This window comes from Ylistrum balloti, unplaced genomic scaffold (assembly GCF_031769215.1).
Source record: "Ylistrum balloti isolate Yb309-2 unplaced genomic scaffold, AGI_CSIRO_Ybal_v1 Utg370078, whole genome shotgun sequence".
NCBI classification, from domain to species: Eukaryota; Metazoa; Mollusca; class Bivalvia; order Pectinida; family Pectinidae; genus Ylistrum; species Ylistrum balloti.
The window spans coordinates 1,599,399-1,626,548 of NW_026782116.1; the positions used below are offsets into that span (position 1 = coordinate 1,599,399).

Genomic DNA, 27,150 nt, shown 5'->3' on the forward strand with positions numbered 1-27,150 from the left:
TAGTCATTCACTTCACTTTAAAGATAATTTTAACATAGATATTTTGATCCCAAATTCAATTTAATATACATCATACATTCCATTAAATTAAAAAGTACATGTACATTACACTATATTTAATTTGTTAAATTGTTCCTAGATTCACATCATCCTTGACGAAGTTTTCCTTTGCCGAATAAAAAGAAACATATTCTATCCAAAACTAAAGCACCTGCAACATCTGCCAATAACGTAGAGAGAACGACATTGCGAAACTGAAAAATGAAGAAGAAAAACAATTAACTAAAATTTCACAATTTCATATTTTCTGAGATTAAAGGAGACAACTCAATATGTTTTTTTTTAACAACAGCCTGTCACTTCTCTAACAGTGCTTTTAGTGATAAAATGTAAATAGTGATTAGAACACTACTTTACTTTCTGTTTAAGTAAACTTTTGCTGTTCTGCATAATTTGATTTCAGCCTAGTTATCTTTGTAATAGATCTTTGCTTTGTCCACTGCCTTACCTCTTCTGGCAGAGGAACAAGTTCAAAGTGTTCTGTTATTTCTGGAAACATGCCACTGGCCAGGCCAGCTATGGAGCCTCCAGATATCATCAAACTGTACAAAAGTGGTTTGTTGTTACGTAGACTCTCCATGAAAGGTTCACCCTGTAAACAAGGGAGACAATCTTAGAACACAAATTTTTAATTATTTGACATTGAATTATGCAGAGAAATTAGAATACTGATTAAAAAGAAAAGTATAACTATGAAACATGAAACAGATCTATTTTAAACTTTAATTGAATGAAGATTCAGAAAATCAAGTTTATAAAGTAATGGATTCTTATTTACTTACCTTATAATTAACTGCAAAGGTGGATACTTGTAAAGCCATTGATATTATGTATACAGTGGTATTTAATAGGTTTGGTGAAAATTTGGCTTCTAAATCAATCTTGTCGACCCTGCAAACAGACAACCAAATAATTGATAATTCAGTAATGACTTATGTTCAGAAGGAAATCCATTAATAAAGATCAAAGAATTTAGGAGAATATGTTGTGAAGTAGACTTACGATGGAGCCAATGCTTTGGCACCCTGCACCAGATACACAAGACAGGAGAAGTGGACAAAGAACTGAAGCAGTACGGTGAGCAATGTGTACACATTTAATATGTTGGTAAGTGGTCGCTCCCTGGATAGTGTCTTCAGTGGCTGTAACCGTAAAATTCAAAAGTGTTACATAACTTTCTAGGTGATGGTCAATATTCCTAATCACTTTCCAGTTTTTCCGATATAACACCATCTGGGAAGGAAGTTTAGTGATATTAACATTAACCATATTACACTTAATCACAGACAAAGAGGTCAAACAAATCTTGGTCCCTTTTTATGCCAAATATTAAGCATTGAATAATGGAATTTCTAAGCCTTCCTTTCATAAAAAATGAAGTAAAAGCTGATGGCTCTAGCTTACTAATGACCTCAGTCTGTTCTTCTCACCTTTGACCTTGATATAAACAGAAAACATCCTGCCAAGAGGAGACCCTGCATGGTAGCTTGACTGTCACTGAATTTGATGCCATCCAGGTAGAGGACGCTCTGACTATAGGCCAGGATCAGGGCATTGAGGGCAAGAATTTTAAACATCTGGAGAGTAGTAACTAGTGTACATCGGCCTTGTTTAATCACATGACAAACTGGAAATTAGAAACAGTATGGCAAGACTGTATACTTTAATTCTCTACACTAAAATCTAATTACAATGAACAAACAATATTTAATCATCTTTAATACTCTCTTAACGTGGAAGTAGAGTTGTACTTCTCACTTCTACTCCTTATAAATCATACGGTTCATACTACACATGAGAGCAGATCCATCCATACTCACTACACCTGACATTAGACTCATAAATATTCACTTAAAACATTTCTAGACCAGTTAATACTACACATGAAAGAAGTCTCATTAATACTAAATCAAAATAATATTAAAACCATTACTACTAACAACATATTACAATAGGCCAAATAATACTCGCTACACATTATAGAAGATTTATTAATACTAACTATATGTGGTAGCAGATCCATTTATATTCAATCAAAATTATCACATACCCATTAATACTAACTACACATGATAGAAAACCCATTAATACTCATCAAATATGATAGTAGACCCATTAATGCTCACTCAAAATTATAGCAGACCAATTAATAATCACAACACATGGTAGTAGACCCATCAATATTCCCTAGACACAGTAGTAGACCCATCAATATTCACTAGACATGGTAGGTGACTCTGTAGTACTGATACTCACTACACATAGTAGTAGACCCATCAATATTCACTACACATAGTAGTAGACCCATCAATATTCACTAGACATGGTAAGTGACTCTATAGTACTGATACTCACTACACATAGTAGTAGACCCATCACTATTCACTAGACGTGGTAAGTGACCATATAGTACTGACACTCACTACACATAGTAGTAGACCCATCAATATTCACTAGACATGGTAAGTGATCATATAGTACTGATACTCACTACACATAGTAGTAGACCCATCAATATTCACTAGACATGGTAGGTGACAATATTCACTACACATAGTAGTAGACCCATCAATATTCACTAGACATGGTAGTGACTCTATATAGTACTGACTCACTACACATAGTAGTAGACCCATCAATATTACTCACTACACATAGTAGTAGACCCATCAATATTCACTAGACATGGTAAGTGACTCTATAGTACTGATACTCACTACACATAGTAGTAGACCCATCAATATTCACTAGACATGGTAAGTGACTCTATAGTACTGATACTCACTACACATAGTAGTAGACCCATCAATATTCACTAGACATGGTAGGTGACTCTATAGTACTGATACTCACTACACATTGTAGTAAACCCATCAATATTCACTAGACATGGTAGTAGACCCATCAATATTCACTAGACATGGTAGTAGACCCATCAATATTCACTAGACATGGTAGTAGACCCATCAATATTCACTAGACATGGTAGGTGACTCTATAGTACTGATACTCACTACACATTGGAGTAGAAAGCTTGGATGTAAATGGTGAAGCAATACTGGCATCCCCTAATCGGATTACTTGAGCTTTCTCTTCCTCCTCTAAATCCTTCAACATGTTAGCAAGCTTTTTCTGTAGATAGTGAAAAAAAAAACTCATTAACTTCAAACAATGCTGATCATAAGTTCAGAGCAATTTAAGGGGGAGGGTACAACCACCACCTGTCATATAAATACAATACAATGTAGTTTATTAACATGGTCCTGCAGTTTGCAGCAAATGTAGTACTGTTTCTTCCTGTTGAAGTTTAACCTTACCAATAATGCTTGTTTGTCCACAAGAACTATTTGTAAGGTTTACCAACAGTTCTTAACCTGCAGTGTCAAGTTTAAGAGCAGTACGGTAAGATTTAACATTTCGCATGAGTTTGCCTTGGTCTAGTGCTATAGTATGCCCAGTGGTTTTATTGCTGTTAAGCTTGTTCTTATTTGAGAATGTTAAATTACTTACCTGGATTGACAGAAATTTACATGGTGGGTGTCATCCATGAAGCAAAAGATGTTCAATCTTTCAGAACACCTGGTTGTGTACTCCTTGAATGCTTTCAAGGACATCCTTGTAAATCTTTCTTTTGTTTGTATTTTGTTCATATTACATTGATTTTGAGTTTGAATTACGATTTTCACAACTTGGTGCTATTTTCATTTTGTTTTTCTTCACAACTATACATATAGTTCTAAATAATATATTTCATCTCTGTTAACTTAAAATTCTAACTGATCCCTAAATAATACTTCTATGAGTAAAAATATCTAAATTGTATTAACAGCCATGCAGTGAAACATTCCTACACCAGTTACATACTTGAGCTGGAGCTAAATTATCTCCCCTGGCAATAGCTCTCTGCTTGGCTGCTCTGCTTCCTCCCTTGGAACGGGACGTAAGTGAGTGTTTATCATTTTGGTTTTCATTCGATCCTGCATCCCCATCCACTGATGATCCCTTAAAAATAATTATGGTTTAGTTTAATTGGAATTTCCTGACCTTTGGCCTTTAAGGGAAACATTTATGCACTAGCAGGAACTTCTCAACAATGATCAGGATATGACACACCATACACACACAAAAAAGGAAAAAGAAACTGATAACTATAAAATCTTTCCAAATGTTGTTGTGAATGTATATGCAGGGAAATAATTCCCAAAAGTATTTCCTTAAAAACGTTTTGCTATCAGGTATTATACATATATGTAACAATGACAAAATCCTAATAGATGTACCTGTTACTGTGACAGTGACAAAATCAGAATCGATGTATTTGTTACTGTGACAATGACAAAATCAGAATCGATGTTTTTGTTACTGTGACAATGACAAAATCAGAATCGATGTATTTGTTACTGTGACAGTGACAAAATCAGAATTGATGTATTTGTTACTGTGACAGTGACAAAATCAGAATTAATGTATTTGTTACTGTGACAGTGACAAAATCAGAATTGATGTATTTGTTACTGTGACAGTGACAAAATCAGAATGGATGTATTTGTTACTGTGACAGTGACAAAATCAGAATCGATGTTTTTGTTACTGTGACAGTGACAAAATCAGAATTGATGTATTTGTTACTGTGACAGTGGCTAAATCAGAATTGATGTATTTGTTACTGTGACAGTGGCTAAATCAGAATCGATGTTTTTGTTACTGTGACAGTGACAAAATCAAAATTGATGTATTTGTTACTGTGACAGTGACAAAATTAGAACCAATGTATTTGTTACTGTGACAGTGACAAAATCAGAATTGATGTATTTGTTACTGTGACAGTGGCTAAATCAGAATCGATGTTTTTGTTACTGTGACTGACAAAATCAATGTATCTGTTCAGTATTTGTAGTATATCCAGCTAAACCAAAGAGTCAAACAGTAAATATAACATCTTAAACAACACCTAATCATGAGATGTATCTCCCATGGTAGGGAATATAGAATCATTGGATCAACAATAGGACAGTTTCCTGAAAACAAACAAAATGAGCTGGGTTTTTTTAATTAATTAATTTAATTTAAGAATTACACATTAAAATTATTCATACCAATTCTGAAGTAGACAAAGAAACTGCTTTATTTATGTAAAGTGCACTTTAATTTACAAATGAAATCTTTCAAAGACAACTTAATTATGACGACTTCTTGTTGGACAACAACTCAACAGAACAGTTAAATGTAAGATCAAAACAAGTTGTTAAGTGTCACACATCAGATGTTGTAGAGTTACCTCATCAATAGGTCTTCGCTTCCTTCTCTCAGGTGGCTTTTCTGGAGCATTACATAAAAGGGCCACACCCACATGGGCATGTTTGAGAGCTCCTACGTCATTAGTTCCATCACCACACATCAAGGTTGTGTAGCCATAGCTCTTGAGTGTTGTGATGACAACCTCCTAGACAGTCAAAGACATTCATAGAATTATAAATGTAGTTCTTTATTTATGTTAGGTTTATGTTTCTTTATCTCACCTTGTAACTTCAAGAACAGTAAGTATTGATAAAAATGTACTTATCAAACCTTACTTATAAAATTATATATTCAGGCCTGTACCTTTTAGTTAAAAATGACAAACTTTCTAAAATGTAGAAAGATCAATGGCTTCATGTCAAATTATGTCCAGAAATACATTCTTGTACTATTTACCTGTTCTTAAACTGTCATCATAGTGTGTCCTAGTATTGTTTAAATCAATAGTGAAAATTACACTGACCTTCTGTTTGGGAGCCACCCGAGCAAACACACGGACATTTGGTAAAAGTATTCTTAACAATTGAGCGTCTGATTGTATGTAAGTTAAAGCCTGGAATACAGAAGAAAACAACAGTTATCACAGGGCCTACAAAACAACTCACATCAAAATTTCTTAGTTTACAATACTTTATATTTAGAAATCCAGTAGGTAATGGTCTGTGTTGGAGTTGCATGATTCTAAAATTTGCTAAGCATTTCCAAACAAGAGTTTGAAGCTTGTACCATATTTTCTGGATTACAAGCAGCACCCTTTTTCCTCAAGAGTCAGGTGTGCAGCTTATATACTGGTGTGGCTTATATGTGGATGAAAAAAAAGGTAGGATGAAAATAAACGAGATCCCAGATGGATCTAGGTGCCCACCATTGTTCGATCTTTATATGCTCTTTGAAAGTTTGATCTTTTCTATTATTTTCTCTTCTCTTCTCAGTTTTTGCTCTTGATGATAAGACATTTGAACATTCCTTTACAGAAATGGCCATGATAATGTTTACCTGCCAAATTCAAGATGGCCACCTAGAAGCCATTTGTTTCTTCTGATCAGTCCCAAAAGCAAACAAACACAAGAAGAGACCAAAGGGATCATACATATGAAATTTGAAAGATATCCATTTAGTGCTTCTTAAGAAAAAGCAATAAAAATCTTTTCTCGACAAAATCCAAGATGGCTGCCTGTCAGCCATTTTGTTTTTCTGATCAGTCCCAAACTCAATAGGCACAACTAGGGACCTAAAGAACCCTATACATGAAATTTGAGAAAGATCTTCACAATAGTTCTCAAGAAATAGTGATAACAAACTTTTGAAGTCAAAATACAAAATGATCTCTTGTGGGACATCTTGTTTTTCTGATCAGTACCAAAATCAAATAAATTTCAGAAAGATCTTTGGTGTAGTTATCAAGAAATAGCGATAAAAACTTTCAAAGTCAAAATCTGAGATGTCCGTCTGTCGGCCATTTTGTTTTTCTGATCAGTCCCAAAATCAAATGGGCACATCGGAAAAAATCCCTTAAAACTGGTTCTGCAGATTATATACCAGTATGGCTTATAATCCAATAAATACGGTAACAGAAAATATGTATAAAAAATACAAATAATTTGCTCATTTTTTTGGGAGATACAGAAATCAAAGCTGTATATAAGAAACGTGGTGCAAGAAATAAAAACTTATATCTTGACAGTACAAATCAAGGACCAACTTCTCCTTTTAGATACATACAGACTAACATCTTCTTTAAGAAAACAATGTACACTATAAAGCACTATTAAAGGCATTGTATCTCAACTTACCTCTCCAGTAAGACAGAGATCATACTGACCAATCAGCTCTTTGCGGATATTTTCCATTTTAACAGGTAATATAACTTTGTCATCTATAGACTGCCAGTGCCAAGATGTATCTACAATAAAAAACATAGTTTTACTGTTAGATCAATAACTTTTATTGGAATTTTAATTTTTGCTGATTTCATCCCCAAATTCACATGGACACAAAATGATCCAAAATTTTAAAAACTGACCTGAACTTGTAGTGCTACCCAGTAGTGGATTTTGCTAATTATCCATGAAGTCCGGTGCCAAAGAAACAGTATTTTTTCCATAAATAAAACTGGGTTTTTGAATCCCTCAAAAATTTACGATATCAGAGTTTAAACCACTAACCCCTTAATTTACATACTGTTAAGTTGGCATTACCTGCAAGGGATTCAATTTCACTCTATTCGAGGACATTCATTATAATGTGAATATTTCTACAGGGAGTTAAAATTACAGAGAATATGTTATATGCCTTTATACATGGATACTGATGTGTAGACATTTGGAAAATTTAATCCCAATGAACTAACAACTATAAAATATATTTATCCCACAACATAAAGCAACTACCAGTATACAGTTTTGCAGACTGTACAGTGTTTTGCTACTAGTTTGGTAAGTAGTCAACTGATCCTAGGTCGATACAATGGTAACAAACCTTTGTCATTTGGAGGTGTAAGAATAAGAGTTGTCCTTTTGGTAAATCGAAGTTCTTTGGCAACATGGCATGCAGTCAATGGATTGTCTCCCGTAATCATGACGACCTTCAAAAACAAATACTTTACATCAGTAAAAATACTGAAATACTTCAACAAAAGTTGATCAATTCCTCAATGTCTTCAAACCAGTACATGGAGTGTGAATCTTGAATCATGTTATAAATTGGTGGTAGCTGAATGCATTATGCAATTATCAAATTCAGGTGCTGAGCACAACCAGACAATTTCAGACTGATTCTTCTGTCAAAGGAACTGTGAAAAAATTAAATATTTTCAATATTGTTAATAAAATACTATTAGCAGTAGCAGTGATGTAATTTCGGAATGAAAATCTGTTTCTATCCTTGTATGATGGTAAATTACATACATAGTGAGATGAATTGATGATTTCTTTGACAACAGCCTTGGAATCTGACTTGAGTGGACAGGAAATGATGATGAATCCACAAAATTCAAGGTCACACTCGACATTCTCACGAGTCATATCTCGTACCTGCAATCAATCTCAAAATTAAGTTCCCACAAAAAACTACCACAAAAAAGAAGGTCCCACAAAAAACTCTCATTGCTCTGTGAAAAACCTCTAAAATACATTATACAACAATAAACTTCTATGAAAATAATGGCCATTTATGCAAGAACCTAATGATTTTGGTTATTCTAGTATCCTTAGCATTGACTTTCACCCATTGTGATAAGATTCTATGCATGGATATTCACTAAATATTACTAATCAATTATCTTTGACTACCTGTAAGATCAATGGTCATTCTGGTACAGAACTGAGAGAATTTGAAGGATATAACCTGTTGATGAGAGAGATTGCCAAGCTTTTTATAACCAAGAGCCAGCACCCTCGCACCTCGTCTTGCCATCTCTAGATACACAGAGTCATAGTGGGGTGGCGGACTCTTAAACTGGAAGCAGAAATCAAGCATCAGTACATTTTTCATAAAGCTAAGATGAAACATGTCAAATGAAATTGAGATTACAGGTCATGGTCTTTTTGTAGAATTTATGGTTTATCTAGACACTCTTTCTCTATTAACGCCATTATTTAATTGATCATAACACACCATGTAAGTTACAACTTGCCACTCTTATCATTACAAAACAGAATATGTATAATTATCTCACAGACAACACCAGGAAGTAGTAAAGGTATCATTATTCATTACCCCCTGCAAGTGCTGCAGCAGTATGAAATAGCCTACACAAATAGGTTCAACAATATGACAAACATTACAATAAATACGAAAAAAATATAAAAAATAGCATATTTCAATACTAGTTTATCTTAAACTACTGTGTCAATATACAACCAAACGGAAAAGTAACTATTGTTTTTCTTTACCATAGATTTAAGTGTCTCTGGAGCTCCCTTCACTGTTGCTATGTATTCTGTATCCATGGCACCAGGTGGGGTGTGTCCAGAAATGACGGACATGCGTTTTAATGCACTGGAAAAGTGGTAGCGGTGGAAAATCTTGAGGCCGTGTGTCTTACGCTTCAGAGGTACTACAGTATCACCTGTAATCAACAACAGAAAAGATTGATTTGTTGGAAAATTATTATTTCTTTTTTTTTCATGCTATATGTTTGAAACGACGTTGTTGTGCAAACTGTGGTGAATTGGTCATGTGGTTGTTCTATCATTTAAAAAGATGGTTCTTAACAACAACAAAATCTTCTGCAAAAAAATGTCTTCAGAATAAGGTGAATTACATATTTCAGTCAATAAACAATTTCATGTTAATGCACACGATCTAACTGACCTTTGGTCAAATTCCACTCCACAGCCTTGAGAGTGGCTTTCTCAAGGGGATCACCCACAAGGTCATCCTCTAACTGGACAAGGGCATGACAGGTTGCTAATACATGGACAGTCTGTAGGGATGCATCACTCACAGGTAATATCTCATTACCACTACAACAGATATAAAAACAGTATTTTAATCCTACACAGAATTTATCAAATACAGCTGATTACAATGTGATTTATTGAATGATATTTTATTGAGCACTCAAGGAGTATAAAGGTTTGCAGTATATATCCAATTCTATTTTTACTTTTGCACCTAAATTTAAACAGCACCCTTGTCAGAGGTATGACCATACAAAATGTTTTCTACCAATCCATACAGTGTTATAGTGGGTCATTAGCATACTATGCAACACATTTTTTCACACTTTGATGTTTAACACACTTAACTTAATATACAACAATAAAGTTTGTTTCTCCCCTCCCATCCCCCCAATTTCCAAACAAGATTTTCAGTAGATTTGTTTACAGACAGAAATAATGCAGTGTCACAGTGACCTACTTTATTCCAGTTACGCCTTCCACTACCATGGTGTCGGCAGTCAAAGTTCCAGTTTTATCAAAACAGCAAACATCTACTTTCCCAGCAAATGGAATTCTAAATGGTTCTGTGCAATACACATCTGCAAAGGAAAATTCAACAAAAGTGACCTAAGAATATATCTAATTCATATTCAGTTCCATGGCACAATTCAAGCCTCTGAGAATTCATAACTTTTATGATTGAAACAAGATCATTAACATGTTTGAAATTATTTACATGACAGTACTTACAGAGTTTACTGAGGGCTAACAAACTTGTGTTGACAGCGAGGGATAATTCTATGGGCAGTTCTGGCGGTACAACTGATGTAAGAATGAGGGTGCATTCTAAAAATAACTTGTAGCGATTCCTTTCTGGATCTTCACTGCCTAAGTTATAAAAATATGATATTATTAGTTTCAGAAAAACATTGAATTCATTGGCTATATGCAAAAATCAAAATATGTTAGAAAATAGTCTCTGAACAAAATATGACTTCTTCCCTCTGAACAGTACACCATTTAGAGCCCAACTGCACTACAAAAATGGTATGTATTACAAATTGGAATAATTCAGACTGAAGTTTTTAACATATTGCTTTTAAATGCTTTACAACAAAACACTCATCAAAGTACACAATTGTCACACATTTTCGTCCAGATATACCTTTGATCCAGACATACGCTGCTGCAGCAATTGCAAACACCAAAAGAAACAAGATGAAGATGAATGTCTCCAAGTTGTTTGCAGTAACTCGCTTCACACCGAACAAAATGGTGCGTAAGAGTTTGCCCTGAGATGTATTAAAACTGTGTCGTAGTACATAGGCAATACATCCATTGTCACTAGCTGTAAAACAGAAGAAAGGAGAAGACATTGTGCAATACCTGTTTCTTTGATCATCAACTGAAATACACTAATCACCACAAGATTTTCAACTACATGTTTTATCATTAATTAAATCTGTTCTTTATCTACAAAATAAACTCATCAACTAACAAAAAATATGTCTTGTCATCAAATATTTTGAATTTGACAGAAAGTCTGTCATACATTTACCGACCGATGATGTATACCTTTCAGCCCAGGTCCTGTTTTGGTGGGTGGAGTATGTTGTACCACTTTGGTCCCTCCATATAGCACATGTAATTTTCCATCCGTCTCAATGTCCAATACATGACTGCTCTCCAAGATTTCAACAGGTTCCTATCAGCAAAGGACAATAGGAAATTACATCTACCTCAATCAAAGAGTAGAACAAATCATTCCAAATTGCAAAGAACAAATTATACTAAACGGGACAATAATTTATCTGAAAACCCCCATGCCTGGTAATAAACCCGTCCATATCTGTTGTAGTTTGTGTAGAAACACCAAAAAACCCTTCACTTTTGTCCTGAAGTGAACTCTCGATGCTAAGCTAGATTTGATAGTTTATCTAGTAGATAACTTTGCTCAGCAATTACATCTTAATTGCAACAGCCAATATAAGTAGAGCTATTAATGGCATAATAATTAAAAATATATCATGCATACACATAATGAGATCTGGAATTTAAATCAGCAAAACTTACCTTCATCACTGGAACAGATTCTCCAGTCAGCATGGCTTCATCCACTATACATGGTCCCCGTAGTAACAACAGGTCACATGGTACCAGACGATCCTCCTGGGAGCGACCTAAGTGAGATATCATTATGTTGATGACAGCAAACACATGGCATCGGCAAGGCAATATGTACATATAGGACAACTCCCTCCAACATTTACAAGTGCCATTTTGCATTCTGATTCTGAAATTCCTTGTGAAGCACTGAGTGAAACATTAAAGAACAGTCTTTTTTCATGTTTTGACAGAATAACTTTATTTTTCCAGAATTAATGTTGGTTAAACTTTTCCACAAATTGACTTTGACAAGTGTCTTCATTAGACACTAATTTGCACTAATATGCACCAGTATTGTTGAATATGCAGTCAATGTGATAATTTTTCCTATAAGCCTTCTTGTCTTGTCTTTTATCAATTTTAACGCAGAGTCACTAAATAGTGCTTGAACCAAGTTATCGGTTAAATACTGGATTTTTTTGTGGACTTTTCAAGACAAAAGAGAAAAGATGTGATGCATTACCTATAGAGACAATGTCTCCCGGTACTAGTTCATTGGTCATGATAGGTCTCCAGCGTCTGTTTCTATACACCTGTGTCAAGCATCAAAAATTACCACAGATATATTTCAATATCCAGATTTATCACACACAAATGTTGCCCATTCATTTAAACTTTTCAATCTTAATAATTTCAAATGGGAACTTACAGACTAGAACATGAAACTGTAAAGTAAAGAGTAGTGATAAAGAGTATTTGGTATATATATACATCAGATATGATTTGGTTCTTATTTTCTCAAATGATTTTTTTATTCTGACTTGTATTTGGCATTATTAATTTCACACTTTCTAGATTTTTATGTGCAAGAAGTTCTACTTATGTCACATTTCACATTTTGCTGATTTTTTAACTGTATTAGGTACTTACACCAGGTTTTCTAGGTTTTTTACCTGTATGAGGTACAGTTTATAACACATACCCTAGATTACTGTTGTGTATTGGTACCTGTATGAGGTACAGTTTATAACACATACTCTAGATTACTGTTGTGTATTTGTACCTGTATGAGGTACAGTTTATAACACATACTCTAGATTACTGTTGTGTATTTGTACCTGTATGAGGTACAGTTTATAACACATACTCTAGATTACTGTTGTGTATATGTACCTGTATGAGGTATGGTTTGTTTCCCATCTTCCTTATCTCTGTCATGTTGCGGAGCTGCTGTTGGACCAAGGTTGCCTCAAATGCAATGAGCATGAAGAGAGTGAACACACTGTAGTACCAGTACTCATCCAAACACCACAGTCCTACACAAAACACTTGGAACACAAAGAATGGTGCTGTCGCTCGCTCCTTAAACAAATCCATGAACTGGGGAATGTCCATCTCCATTCTGAAAAACACCAAAAACAGGTTTAAGTCGGTAGTACCATAAGATATTCGATAACTCTCGGATGTCATAAGAATCTGAAATACACATTGGAATCAAGAATGGAAAGAAGTTGTTTTGCTATTTGCACTTAAAATGTTAGGTGTCTCATTTGAAAAACCTTACTAAATGTGCATTAGCTTGCATCATATCATATAATTTCTATAATGTTCAAGCGTTTTCTTTTTACTAACTTCAACTATAAGCTGAGCACTACCATATAAACACATCCCCTATCCACCACCCCAGTTCTTTTGGTTACTATGGCAACCAAATGACAACTAGTGTTTTCAAATATAGTACCATTGGATTTGCCATTAAAAACTATTATATACAAATTTTCAGCTGAATTTGACAATGTCTCAATCTCTATCAATCAGAAGCCTTTATTATGTTTTCAAATATTATTGTTTTGGAAACATCTGTTGTGTAAATTTATTGGCTTTGATCAGCTTCACCATTTGACAAAATTTGTAAAAAAAAATTATCTTCGGGTTGATGAGCTATGAACCTTTGGACGAAAACCTGTGTAAAGTGACTAGGTTACCAAAGCAACCAAGACATTCACAAAAATTAATGGGATGAATGCACTTCTAAATATGGTCACGGTAAACATTTGATCAGTTCGAATAGGTTGGTAGTTTGAGCACCTGATTTTTTTCAATATAACCGATAAATTTCTGTCAAGTGATAGTTCAAACCCTTTCTAGATTGTTTCACTCATATTTTGAATTGTTTGAAGATACTGACTTCATGTCTTACTAATGATAAAGACATTGGTGTCAGAATAATCATCTCATGTAGTCACTATTCACATTGACATTAAACACCTTGGGTAGCAGACTGTAAATGATCATTGTAAGCAAGTAATAGCAGATTATACACATACATGTCACTTATTTAGCATTGATGTGTAGTGTGATTTATTTCACATCTAGACATAACATTGTGCACATGCCAGCTGACACAACACAAGACCCCCACTCTGTATTATAAGCTAATCGCTTAGTAAATGTGCAGACCACGGGATGACAGCATGTGCTTTTTCAAAGCAAAACATTGTTTCACTTCTTTTTTTGATAAAATAATCATGTCAAGACTGTCCTAATAATTGAAAGATTCAGAAAGATTTTAACAAACATTAATCTGTAGTCATATTAATTCTCAATCCACATTCCATATATTGATATGTCAATACTGACTCTGCCAATACAGAAGCAGATTCTTCTCAGTATCCAAAGTTGAGAAGATCAAAATGAAACCTGTGATTTCTCAACATTCGCTTAACATGTATTACATGATAAAAGATAATAATGTTATAATCAACCTCATGCCATTTCTGACCGGTAGCTTCCTGCCCTGCTAAGATGATTTTAGACACTTTGTTGTGATTTCGGGCAATGTCAACCCTGATAGTTTGAACTGTAATTTGTTTTCACAAGCATTATTTCGTATAATTTGAATAGGTTCAGCAACATTTCATATCAATTTTGTTTAAACTGACTGAAGGTTCCTATGAAGTTTCATTGAAATTCTTTCCCATATTTTGGAAGAGTTGTCCAGACAAACTTTTTCAACAAACAGACAGACGAACAAGCTAATAAAATTAACAGATTCCAGTAACCCAACCCCTAACCCCCACCCCCTCCACATACAAATAGATTTACCAAATACTTCCATGCTAATATACTAAATAAGACATATATCTCTGACTAAGTAAACTACGACTATCCCATAATGAAAGGTCATCATTTAAAGTACTGTTTCACATTATCCTTCTTTGGTTTTACCTGCCTTAACTACTTTCCATAACATTCTGAAAGCAAAATGAATTCTGTATGCCTTACATGTTTCGGCCATAAATTTTCTCCACCTCCTTCACATTGGAATCTTCCTGGTAGCCCCGCCATTCAGAGTAATAGCCTACTGTTCTGTCAGTAGGAAACTTGACCTGGATAAACTGCTTCTTTTCCTCACGATCATAGACATAATGCATCTTTTGGAAGTAGAAAGATAGGACATGTGGTGTAGCACTCTGAAAGGCAAGCAAATGACAAACATATACATACCTCTTTTAATCAATGACAGTGATTAATGACTTGGCAAACCATTAATTCAGTAGATGAAAATAAAAAGATGGCATTATTTGAATGAAAGACAGGCAATGCAAACAAGATATCAAAACTAAACCAACACATTATATATGGTATCATTTTCCAAAGCTTTAGTTTTATGTGTCTTTGGAGCAAATAGAAATATTGGATGAAACACAGAATTTGGATTTAAGTTTTACTACAGATGCCACACACACTACAGCTTGCAAAATCTGAAGATGATATATCAACACAATATCATGACAATGCAGCTTAATGTGTAAATGAGGATTGTTAATTACTACTCAAATATGTACTCAAGATACCAGGTGTATCTCCTAGGGTACTTTACTCAAGATCTTTTTAAAGCTAAATGAGGCTGTTTCAGTATGTTTATCCAAGCTAAAAGAAGTTGTTATATCTCAAATTATTTACATTCTTATCAAAATTCAGAAAAAAAATCAAATATTTTCAGAATTTCTGAAAAAAAAAGTATTGCCATATTTTCCCCAATCTTTACCATTAAAGAAACTATCAAATTAAGGGGCAAAACACTGCTCTCTGCTTAAATCTTAATGCAAGTAATACCCGATCATGGTGGAGTTTGACAAGCTCTGTGGACCCATTATTGGGAGTGGGAACAACTTTCAACCAGTCAGCACTGTCAGCATCCTTTGCCTGTTACAATGGAAAATTCAAATACATCATCAAAACAAAGAATATTTACATACATCAGATTCAAGAGTGACTAGACTGATATAAAACACAACCTTGTGTATATGAAACATTCATTTGTATGCATATTCTCGGATATAAGCACTTTGGTATTGATATACTTTCGCTTCAGCATGATAAACTGCAACCGATACCAAAAATTGAAAAAAGACCAAATATTTTTTCATGGCGTTAGATCAAGGATTTTTCGACACTTCCAACATCATACAAGAAACATCGCAAATGCCGGACAATCTCGAACAGTGTTTCGGTGTTTGTGACCATATGTTGGTCTGTGCCGGATGTACTGACCACCATTATTTCAAAGATAACATCAAGGAAAACAACTAAAATTTGGTGGCGTAATCGAATGCGACAATATTTCATGATGATAAATACCTTTGAACACGTAAATACACATCGGACGTCCACCGACCAAAGACAAAACAGCGAAGACAAAATCTGTAGAAATCCGATGAAAGCAAGTGCTATCAATCCGGCTTCATAGTATTCTTCAAGGCCATACACGCATGTCCAGCAGTAGAACCATACACTATACAACAGGACGAATGGTCCTATATACCCATGGAGTATCAATGGTCGTATGTTATAGCACGTAACTGACTGGACTTCTTCGTTTAAAGGTGTCGACGAGGCCATGTTGCCTCCGCCGAAATAAAATCTGAGTTAGTGATGCGCTTTAGCGAGTGGACACGTGTCTGTAAACATTAAATTGACGTCGCTTTAAACAACAAAGTTAAGGAGATCTGTACCGTAGTTCTACCCTAACCTTCTTCCCTTAAACAGTAGTGTTGTTGCTGTGAGTTAGTGGGAAATTGATTAGAACAGACACAAACTCCAAATATCGTTTCAACATGTTACGCATGTGATTAAATCCATGCATCATAATATATTATGAGTATATATCAGTATTGGCAAATTTGTGTATTTTTCTTAATACACATTAAAACATGTCAAAAATCCTCACTCGTTGTGATAAAATAGCCCATCAATGCTTCCTCGGATGCCAGTCTGCGTTTTGTTGTCTCCAGTCAAGTAAATAAAAATCGACCATCGGTAATAAGCCACACTTGCATTTTTTGGCCACGGAAGTCAAAAATTGCTGGTGTTATATTGAAAAAAAACCACTGTGATTAAATCCATGCACCATAAAATATTATGAGTATTTATCAGTATTGGCAAATTTGTGTTTTATTTCTGAATACACGTTTTAACATGTCAAACGTGTTATATCTAAAAAAAAATATGATTTTAAAAATTAACAATTTTAATGACTCAATTCTGAATTAAATTAACTAGAGAGATGCAGACCAAGAGATGAAATGATTAATTTGTATGAATAGTCAGTGTTATAAAAAAGAATTTTACCCAAAAGTATGGTTCATTTGAGAAAAGAAGGATCAAACAATTAAAAAAAACTTTAATCATACCCGTTAGAAAAGCTGCATACAATATAACCCAGGCGTCCCCGTGACTAAGCGATGACATAAGATACACATGTCGTTCATTTCAAGTGTGCAAATTTGAGGTTATATCTTCGAGTATTTTTCAGAAAAAATACTGGTGCTTCACTGGTCAGATTTTAAAATAAATCTGATAGTGTGAACACATGTTGACTGTAAGTTGTATTACAGCTAGTGAGATACTATTCTTGAGGAGCACGAGCCTAAAGCGCCAAGGAAATCTTCTTTTTCATTTCCCAAAACTTTTTTTGCCTCCTTTTATAACCGAGAAAGTAGATCACAGTAGACGGACATGAATGAAGGGTGTAATTTATTAAGAGTAGAGTACATTTCAAGGGAAGTAACTCGTATCTCCTAACTGACATAACAGGGAATAGTTACTATTATGGTTTTAATTTTTATCAAAGGTTTTCGTTATGCAAACGGCACACACACGCACGCACGCACGCACACACACACACACACACACACACACACACACACACACACACACACACACACACATATATATATATCCCTTCATTGAACTGTTAAACTGTTATTACATATAATTTCATACCTTCTGATTCAGACAAAACTCAATTATCTGTGTAAATCAACTACCGTCTTGTTGTCTGATCCTAGTGACAAAACCCAACACCCAGAGTAAAATCATTTTCATAAAGGGTGTATATTTTTTCCATTTTCAAACATGAATAATGACCGAGTATAAACAGATGTATTGCATCGGTAATACCAATTATCTATCTGCAACTGATGACCAACCCAAGTATCAAAAACCTGGCAACAGTACTTGGATCCAGACTGAGAAGCTGAACTTGATAACATCAAGTCTTTGCCACGTAAGTAACTGCAATACATAGTTAACAAAATTGCTTCCATGCTATCATATGTTCAACCGACTGGAAGACAGCACACGTAATTTTCTTATACAATAACTTCAGACAGTCTTACATCCGATGCAAAATATTCGACACATTATTGTCGGTGATACAATGTATATACGATGTATTAATGACTCAGTCAGGTAAAAAAAACATATCTGCAACATCTATGATAAGGCACATAACTATTTGGAAGCTTATACCAACAAACAGAAATGTTTCTAGCGTAGCGGAGCTGTTTACTCTATAGCATCCAGTAAATCCATCCGTACAGCGGAGATGGCCATGCTTAGACATCAGAAGAAGAGTTGCTTGCTCTACAATGTTATACAAAATCCGAAAATTCTGTTTTTCAAACAAGACTTTCCAAGTATTGCATTATTCTATTGATACTCCATAACCCACAACAGAAAAAAAAATAAATAAAAAAAATAAATAAAAAAAAAAATAAATAAATAAAAAAAGGGTACACTTTCCACCTATTTAGTTAATTTGAACAGTTTAAACTACGGAGTCATCCACACAACCTTCAAATGCACATATTCCGTAACACAAATCCGTATACACAAAAATGGATTAACTTTATTTTTATCACCACTCTGATATACATATGTAAGATCTAGTTGTCTATATTCTTTTCAAGGTATCTTTCCTTCACATTACACACTCTCATTTCTTGTTTTAACATGGTCGTAACGACATTTTTATTGCGTACTCACCAGTATCAAAATGTTGTGCATGACGAAAGAGAACACTTAATTAACAAAAGTAAAAGTATTGCAGACTTCCATGAAAACTCAGACTTGGTGTTTAGTTTTAATATTATCACTTCTGTTGTATATGAACCAATAACGACAACCTATTCATAACTTTAGGTTCTGTTACTAATACGGCAGAATACAAAAGGAAATTGCTCGCGAGTTGTAATCCATCGTTATTCAAATCATTTGATATACCTCATATATGCAAACGTTTCCCTCCCAGCTCTGATCGACCGTGAAGTCGATATCGACATTTGAATCACCTTCTTTCATACAACAACTTCAGATGATTTTGTCTCATAAGCGACCTTCGACGTCCATCGACCGAAGGGATTATCGAGACACCACCTTGTTTTACACTACCGTTCTCGATCTTCATTTATAACTTTATAGTTGTTATATTTTTGATGTATGTTATGTAATTTACAAAAAAATGTATGTAATGTTCGTGTCTTGATAAAGGGGCAGATTGCCTCAATTAATTTGTCCACACTATCGTTAACACTTCATATATCTCTGTTGGAGGTGTGTGCAAAGGTGGTAGGAGAAAGACATGAATACTCACTGATAACCCATAAAACCCTAAACCAACCACTTTAATAAAGAGTATGACAAGGAAAAGTGAATGTGTCAAGTGGTTCCCACGTAAGCAGAATGCCACAACAAGATTGTACAAAAGGAGCACAACTAAATAGCATTTTAAAATACAAATTTAGAGTATATAGTAGAGCCGAATGATCAATTAAACTGCATCATACAACTGTTTCGTCCTTCTAGGACTCGTCAGTGATGCTACATCATACAGCTGTTTCGTCCTTCTAGGACTCGTCAGTGATGCTACATCATACAGCTGTTTCGTCCTTCTAGGTCTCGTCAGTGATGCTACATCATACAGCTGTTTCGTCCTTCTAGGACTCGTCAATGATGCTACATCATACAGCTGTTTCGTCCTTCTAGGACTCGTCAGTGATGCTACACAATACAGCTGTTTTGTCCTTCTAGGACTCGTCACAGCTGCTACATTATACAGCTGTTTCGTCCTCCTAGGACTCGTCAGTGATGCTACATCATACAGCTGTTTCGTCATCATTGGACTCGTCAGTGATGCTACACAATACGGCAGTGATGTTTACAGCTGTTTCGTCTAATTGGACTTTCAGTGATGCTACACAATACAGTTGTTCCGTCCTTCTAGGACTCGTCAGTGATGCTACATCATACAGCTGTTTCGTCCTCATTGGACTCGTCAGTGATGCTACATCATACAGCTGTTTCGTCATCTGGACTCGTCAGTGATGCTACATCATACAGCTGTTTCGTCACTCGTCAGTGATGCTACATCATACAGCTGTTTCGTCCTTCTAGGACTCGTCAGTGATGCTACATCATACAGCTGTTTCGTCCTTCTAGGACTCGTCACTGATGCTACATCATACAGCTGTTTCGTCATACAGCTGTTCGTCAGTGATGCTACACCTCCTCCTAGGACTCGTCAGTGATGCTACATCATACAGCTGTTTCGTCATCATTGGACTCGTCAGTGATGCTACACAATACGGCTGTTTCGTCCTTCTAGGACTCGTCAGTGATGCTACATCATACAGCTGTTTCGTCCTCATTGGACTCGTCAGTGATGCTACACAATACAGTTGTTTCGTCCTTCTAGGACTCGTCAGTGATGCTACATCATACAGCTGTTTCGTCCTCATTGGACTCGTCAGTGATGCTACACAATACAGCTGTTTCGTCCTTCTAGGACTCGTCACTGATGCTACATCATACAGCTGTTTCGTCATCATTGGACTCGTCAGTGATGCTACACAATACAGCTGTTTCGTCCTTCTAGGACTCGTCAGTGATGCTAGATCATACAGCTGGTTCAGGAGGTGCACTAGTCCCATAGTTAAAAAATAGTTATTTCCATGTAAGAGACAATTTGAAAACGACGTCTTGTCAAAATGATTTTATGAAGTGTGATATGATAGCTGTGGCGGGACTTTAGGATAAAACAGACGAGATTAACCCTTCCAGGACAGCTAGTCTCTTGCTATTTGTTTTTACTCATTGTTAAATTATTGTAAAATGAATCGAGAAAGTCGGAATGACTGTAATTCTCGTTTAGCAACTTGGTATGCGAGCTACACTGTTAAATGGTGACATTTGAAAACTTGGTAACTATGCGAGCTACACTGTTAAACGATGACATTTGACAATTTGAACTAATATCAATCGTTAGTGATTACATATTTTATTCAATATTAAAAAGCATCACATCAGCTTGTGTCAATATACCAGTTAAATAAAGTCAGTCTCTGTCATCGGATTGACAGGTGCGTGCATGAGAATTTACGGCATTAACAATAACTAATTACAGAGGAAACGTGATTCCAATTCTTCACAAGTGAATTTTGTCAATCATCATAGAAAACCTGATACAATCCACGATTGCAATATTGCACGTTCGTTTTATAATATGGAATAATTCACGTTTGTATTTGGCAGTTGCTTTGCTAATGCAATTCATCGTTGGTACATAATTCATTAGTCGGCCTGATCTTTCTTGTGAGTGGTTCGAGTTTGTCCTCGTGAATGCTCCCACCTCTGTCCAGAATAGGCTGCAAATTAAAGTGCTTGAGCGACTTAGTAAGATCTGCACGTATTTGTTGTGTTTCACCCTCTGAACGCTCCTTAAACAAGTTCACATCCGGATAATCCGTGTGGAAATTGTACATAGGGAAATACTTCTCCAAACTTGGATTGTTGGCGAAGAATTGTGGGAGGTTTCTGTGTTCCAAAGAGGTGTCGATAATATGGACAAGGTGTTTGCATGCTGACGTCACGTTCGGCAAACGTACGTCATCGATCCATCTCAAATGTAAAATACCATGAAGGAGAGCATTTTTGATATGATAGGACGACAGCACGTGATGCAGTTGTGAGCTAGGATTCCTTTCGACGTCGTGTTCTCGAACGGCCTTAAGTATTCTGGCGCCTCTCACCAGACGCTGAGCGGTCAAATTGGTGGAAATCCATCTATCCAGAATACGCATTTCGAACTGAGAGTGGGACATACGCCAAGCCGTGTCTGGGTTAGGAATAGGCTCGACACGGTGATCATTTTGGGAACTCGGAACCCATCTTGAAACCATGAACTTTCTTAAGGTTGACCCATCTTTTCGAATGTTATATCCGGGCACCATGTCGATACTAATTCGATCGCCATTTACTGTAGCGTCTAGTTTGATGGCTGGTGCGGCCGCTTGGCGCTTGATGTTGAAGCTGGCAAATTCGGGGTTTTGATTCAACTTCTGTATAGCTGCGTCAATCCGTCCTTTGATCAACTGATCATGGAAAACTCTTGCATTAACATACTGCTTACCGTCTCTTTCTACAAAAAGATTTTTCGGTTGAACGGTCATACGACTATTCACCTTATTGATCTCGATTTCACCCAGACCAGCGGGCAGGTTGTTGCTGGGCGATTCCTTAATGGTAGCGGTGGTTCCCAGGAAGGTGAAAGGGAGCACTACATCAAATTCATCTGCCGCTCCAACCTTTAGACCCTCTCTCGCACCTCCTTGCTTCACGAATGGTCGGAATCTCAGAAACTGGTGAGTTTTCTCGAGTGTCTTCAGTTCTTGGTACAGATTTTTCATTAGGCGACTGATTTCTACTTGATTATTGTGAAAACTTGATTTCTCTATTTTAACGTATTTGTCGTGGAATGTCCTCAACGCTTTGTCTTCGGAACCAGACCATACCATGTCAGATCTAGCCGGAGGCTTCCAGTTGTTGGGCACACCAACATCGAAATAGATCTCTCCCGTGCTGTAAAAGAAATAACTTAACGCTGGAATAAGTCCATTAGATATCACATATACAAGTGCTACAATACATCATGTACACTAAAAATGAACTGCATACCTACATGCCCTAAGCTCTGCCGTTCGATCCCTCAAGAACTTTGTGATGGTTATACAATAGTGTCTTTCACCTTGAAATGTTTCATAATACTCATAAAACACAAATGAATTTTTTGTTTTCGTAATTAATAAAATATTGTATGTATAAATTCTTAAGTAACGTTTGCGTTAAATTATCAACATTTGTTTTTGGCCATGGTTTTATTAGTTCTTATTCCAGTCTATAGAACCTCCTCACAAAAGGCCGACCTAGTTTTCATGAATAATTCATGAAAGATGATTGTTTTTGTGTTGAACGCATTGCTCGTGTTAGAAATGATTTCTTTAACTCGAACCTCGTTATCCGTCCCTTTATTCCATACGACATACCACTAGCTTTTAAAAGGACTGGACACGGTTCGCTAAGTACTACTGTTAATCTATAGAACAGATAATTGATATGCACTTCTGTAAACAGAGCTATTTGTTTTGTTTCTAAAACAAGAACAACAACAAAAAACAATAACGCTCGGCCTTTATCGCTCACATGACTTTGCACGGCTGTAATCGTTTCATCAAAACTAAAGGAAAAGAAATTCTAAATATCAAAGCACACAACACAACATATCTTTTTTTGCACTGGGACAACCTTTTTCCCGAGGGGGTTCGTCAGACCATCCATGCTCCATTTGTTCTATCCTCCCTCCCTAGAGGGTAGACACCCGCCGATTTTATAAAATGATTCCCCTGCAAACAAGAATGCTTGGAAACAAATTTGAGCAAAATTCAATAATTCCTACAAGAGGTGTGGAGCCAAGGTCCACTGTTTACACAAAAGCCTTTTACTCCACCGTACAATGCTTTGGATTAAATTTTGGCAAAATTCAATAATTTCTACAGAAGGAATTTAAAGAATTGTGCTAAATATCCACCTTTTGGGGCTCGCACCTCACGCTCATGGGGTCCAAGACCTAATATTTATAGAAACTTGGTTCCCCTCCTCCAATGTTCCTTCTCACCAAATTCCGTGCAGCCATTCATGACTAGAAGCGAGTTTAACAAGTTGACTGACGATGTACGCCGCGCCATGGCGTAAGCTCACCAGTCCTTTGGACCAGATGAGATAAAAACGAAAGACATGAAGCCCAGGAGAAAAATATGGCTAATATTACCAACCAAACGACAAGTGTATAGCGTTGCATTAAAAAAATCTTCATTGAGAAAATATGTTTAAACCTCATATAACCCTATTAGAAATCCGTCATTACTTCCCGGTCAATATATAATGTCTGATTCTGTCCAAAATTACAATAATTAAGCTTAATCAACATACCACATGATTGTCTTCAGCTGCACTGCTGACGTGTCCCCAGCTGTACGACAGACAGATCTACATGAGTCATTTACATATATAGCCTACAAATCGAAACCGAAACTATGGTATTGCACGTAAGAGACCCGCTTTCAATAAACATAAAAACAATAGGGCCTATATGTGTGAAGACTGTAATACGCTTGTAGCGACCTTATTCTTGTTTGATATTGAACGAATTTGTTAAATAATCGGTACGTTATCTAAAATAGGATTGTGATGTATGATAGTATATCTAAGTAGTTGTGCGATCATTATTTTCTGAAATATAAATTAGGACACGATATCATATGGAAACGTGTTATTAGTTCTTACTGTCACGATCCTTTTTCGCTTTTATGCTTACTTGTTCTATATCTCGGCATGTGACACAAATTCTTACGAAATAATCCCATTGTTACGCATACTGTATGTTATCATTATTGGTGACTATGGTGACCATGGGTCGTGTATGTGGTGCTGAATTTTTGGTTGAGGTTGCTTTGCTTTTGTAATAAAAGGAAGCATATGAGAAAAAAAATCAGCGTTTCAATTTTGACAATACCTTTTATGTGTGTTCTTTGATGCATATCGAGTTAATTGTTAATTTGCGTTTAAGAAGGCCGGAATATCTATTTGAAATATCGATGTTACAGTTGTGTTGATCCCATCTGAGGTTGTTCTGTAATTCTGTAAATCCTCGAGTACCGTGAATTTGTCTAGTTGGAACTTCGTGTGACAATCCCATTCCAAATGTTCTTGTTGTACTTGTGTCGTCTTATGGTTTGTGTGTGTCGTACGCTGTCGTCGGTTTAAGAGTGTTGTATATCTAAGGAAGTCGTTTATATTAGGATAGGTTCCTTAAGTCACAGGGATATTTTTGTGTTCTTAGCATGCATGTATTTAGCTATGTGTGTGGTGATATCATTGGTAAGTAAGATTCATTGCTGGGATTTCTTTACTTGTGGTTTAACCCGACTGATATCTCAGGAAATAGTGTGAGAGGTGTATCATGTTCTCCAGCGCAAGCGTTGGGGGTATTGTTTCCTTTGTCTGTGGAAATGGTTTAGTTTTTTTTTGTCCAAAAATATGAGTGATAATGTAAACGTGATCGTTGAGGTTTTCTGATTTCTTAGCGTATCTATGCTTTATACCCCTAGGCGAAAGGTAAGATTGTGGACGTTTAAGCAATTGTTGTCAAACAGCTTCCACAAAACCCTTCCAATATTTAGCTCTTCAGTAGCGAAGATTTTCGTTCTCAATTCTAGCCATCTTCCTTTTCCACATTTATCTCCCTTTCCTGTATTCATCCTTCTTTTTCTGTCATCATCTCAAACAATAGATAATGTTAATGTGTATAAAACTAAACCCATTAATCTGTGTTAATAGATAACCCAGATACTGGTCCGCCAGTTACCTCTTGGGTTACCAATTCTGGCAACTTCAGGGAATGAAAGCAGACTTCTTTGGAAGTTGCTCCTACACATTCCAGAAAGTGGTGAATAGTTAACCTATGTATTTCAATATCTTAAAAGCAGAGTGGTGTATTGAGACTTTGAGTATTGTACTTAGGAAATTAGTTCTGTAAACATGGATTTCTGGAAGCTTCCCGAAATCCAAAGAGGAGTCGATAATATGGACAAAGTGTTAGTATGACGTCACCATCGGCAAACTTGCGTCATCGATCTATCTCACATGTAAAATAACACAGAGAAAAGTATTCTTAACATGATGACAATACGCGTGCAAGCTAGGAGTCCTTCCGATGTCATGTACTCGAATGGGTTTCACTTTTCTTGTGCCTGAGCTGTCAAAGTTCACATCTCGAACAGAGAGTGGACATATGCCACACCGTGTTTGAATTTAGGGGCAATTTAGTGAGTCATTTGGGGGGCATCTTTATAGTTAGCAGTTTGGCCAGGAATATGTCGTATTTGAAAAGAGTTGAAGGATTCAATTTACATTCTTTTAGACACGTTGTAGCTGAACTTTGTCGTCAGCGGCCGAAATCTAGCGGTATACTATTTGAGACAAAACGTTATAGTTATAACAAAGGTGCACTACAAATCGAAACCGAAACAGCAGCATTTGTAGGTAGGTAGGTAGGTAGGATATGATATGAACAGTTATCTTCCGTTATCTTACAGATAATCTACCTGTGTCACTAATTCGTTTCGCTTTCAGTAAGCTATCTTAACGACGGTTGTGGCTTATACTTTTACATATCTAAATGCGATCGTATTCCAAGGTGTGCATGTTGGCAAATACCTGTAAATCAGAGCAAATAAAATGACGTTTGTGCAATACCAGAAATTGGCATTTGTCACTTTACTAAATCCAAGGGGGTTACCAAATCCACGAGGTTTTCTGCGACTAACTCAGATTCTAAGGACTGAGAATTCACCAAATCTATTTATCCTCTTTACCATTATGCTCCGACTATCAGAAATATAGAGGGAAAGAGCTGAAGACATGATCCAAACATGGCAGTCTCGGCGACGAGTGGCACAGCATTTCGGTTGCAGTGTTAAGACAAATGATCCAAAGCGGCTCATCCTGCAAAATGACCATCCGTGATGGCATAATTGTATGATTAATTCACTTCGATTCCTAAGCGCTGTGTCCTACACACTGGATTAATTTTGTTGTGACGTCACCGTAATAATAAACCGCA

At 36.0% G+C, this 27,150-nt stretch overlaps 2 protein-coding genes across 2 annotated transcripts; both read right to left on the bottom strand.

Moving 5' to 3' along the window:
* Positions 1–41: 41 nt before the first annotated feature.
* LOC132549798 (endoplasmic reticulum transmembrane helix translocase-like) lies at positions 42–16,754 on the bottom strand. The gene is made up of 25 exons (XM_060213765.1): positions 16,494–16,754; positions 15,969–16,058; positions 15,135–15,322; positions 13,023–13,251; positions 12,373–12,442; positions 11,817–11,923; positions 11,319–11,448; positions 10,909–11,091; positions 10,494–10,631; positions 10,222–10,342; positions 9,673–9,824; positions 9,252–9,427; positions 8,704–8,814; positions 8,265–8,390; positions 7,837–7,942; positions 7,152–7,261; positions 5,822–5,911; positions 5,339–5,503; positions 3,925–4,062; positions 3,075–3,192; positions 1,491–1,687; positions 1,063–1,202; positions 843–951; positions 509–652; positions 42–254 (listed from the first exon to the last, which is right to left on the bottom strand). Exons 1-25 carry the CDS (start codon positions 16,752–16,754, stop codon positions 147–149), a joined length of 3,507 nt encoding a protein of 1,168 aa, XP_060069748.1. The 3' UTR covers positions 42–146.
* A 4,979-nt stretch (positions 16,755–21,733) lies between these two features.
* Positions 21,734–24,214, bottom strand: LOC132549840 (uncharacterized). Its single transcript, XM_060213813.1, has 2 exons — positions 24,145–24,214; positions 21,734–23,109 (listed from the first exon to the last, which is right to left on the bottom strand). Exons 1-2 carry the CDS (start codon positions 24,212–24,214, stop codon positions 21,734–21,736), a joined length of 1,446 nt encoding a protein of 481 aa, XP_060069796.1.
* Positions 24,215–27,150: the final 2,936 nt, after the last annotated feature.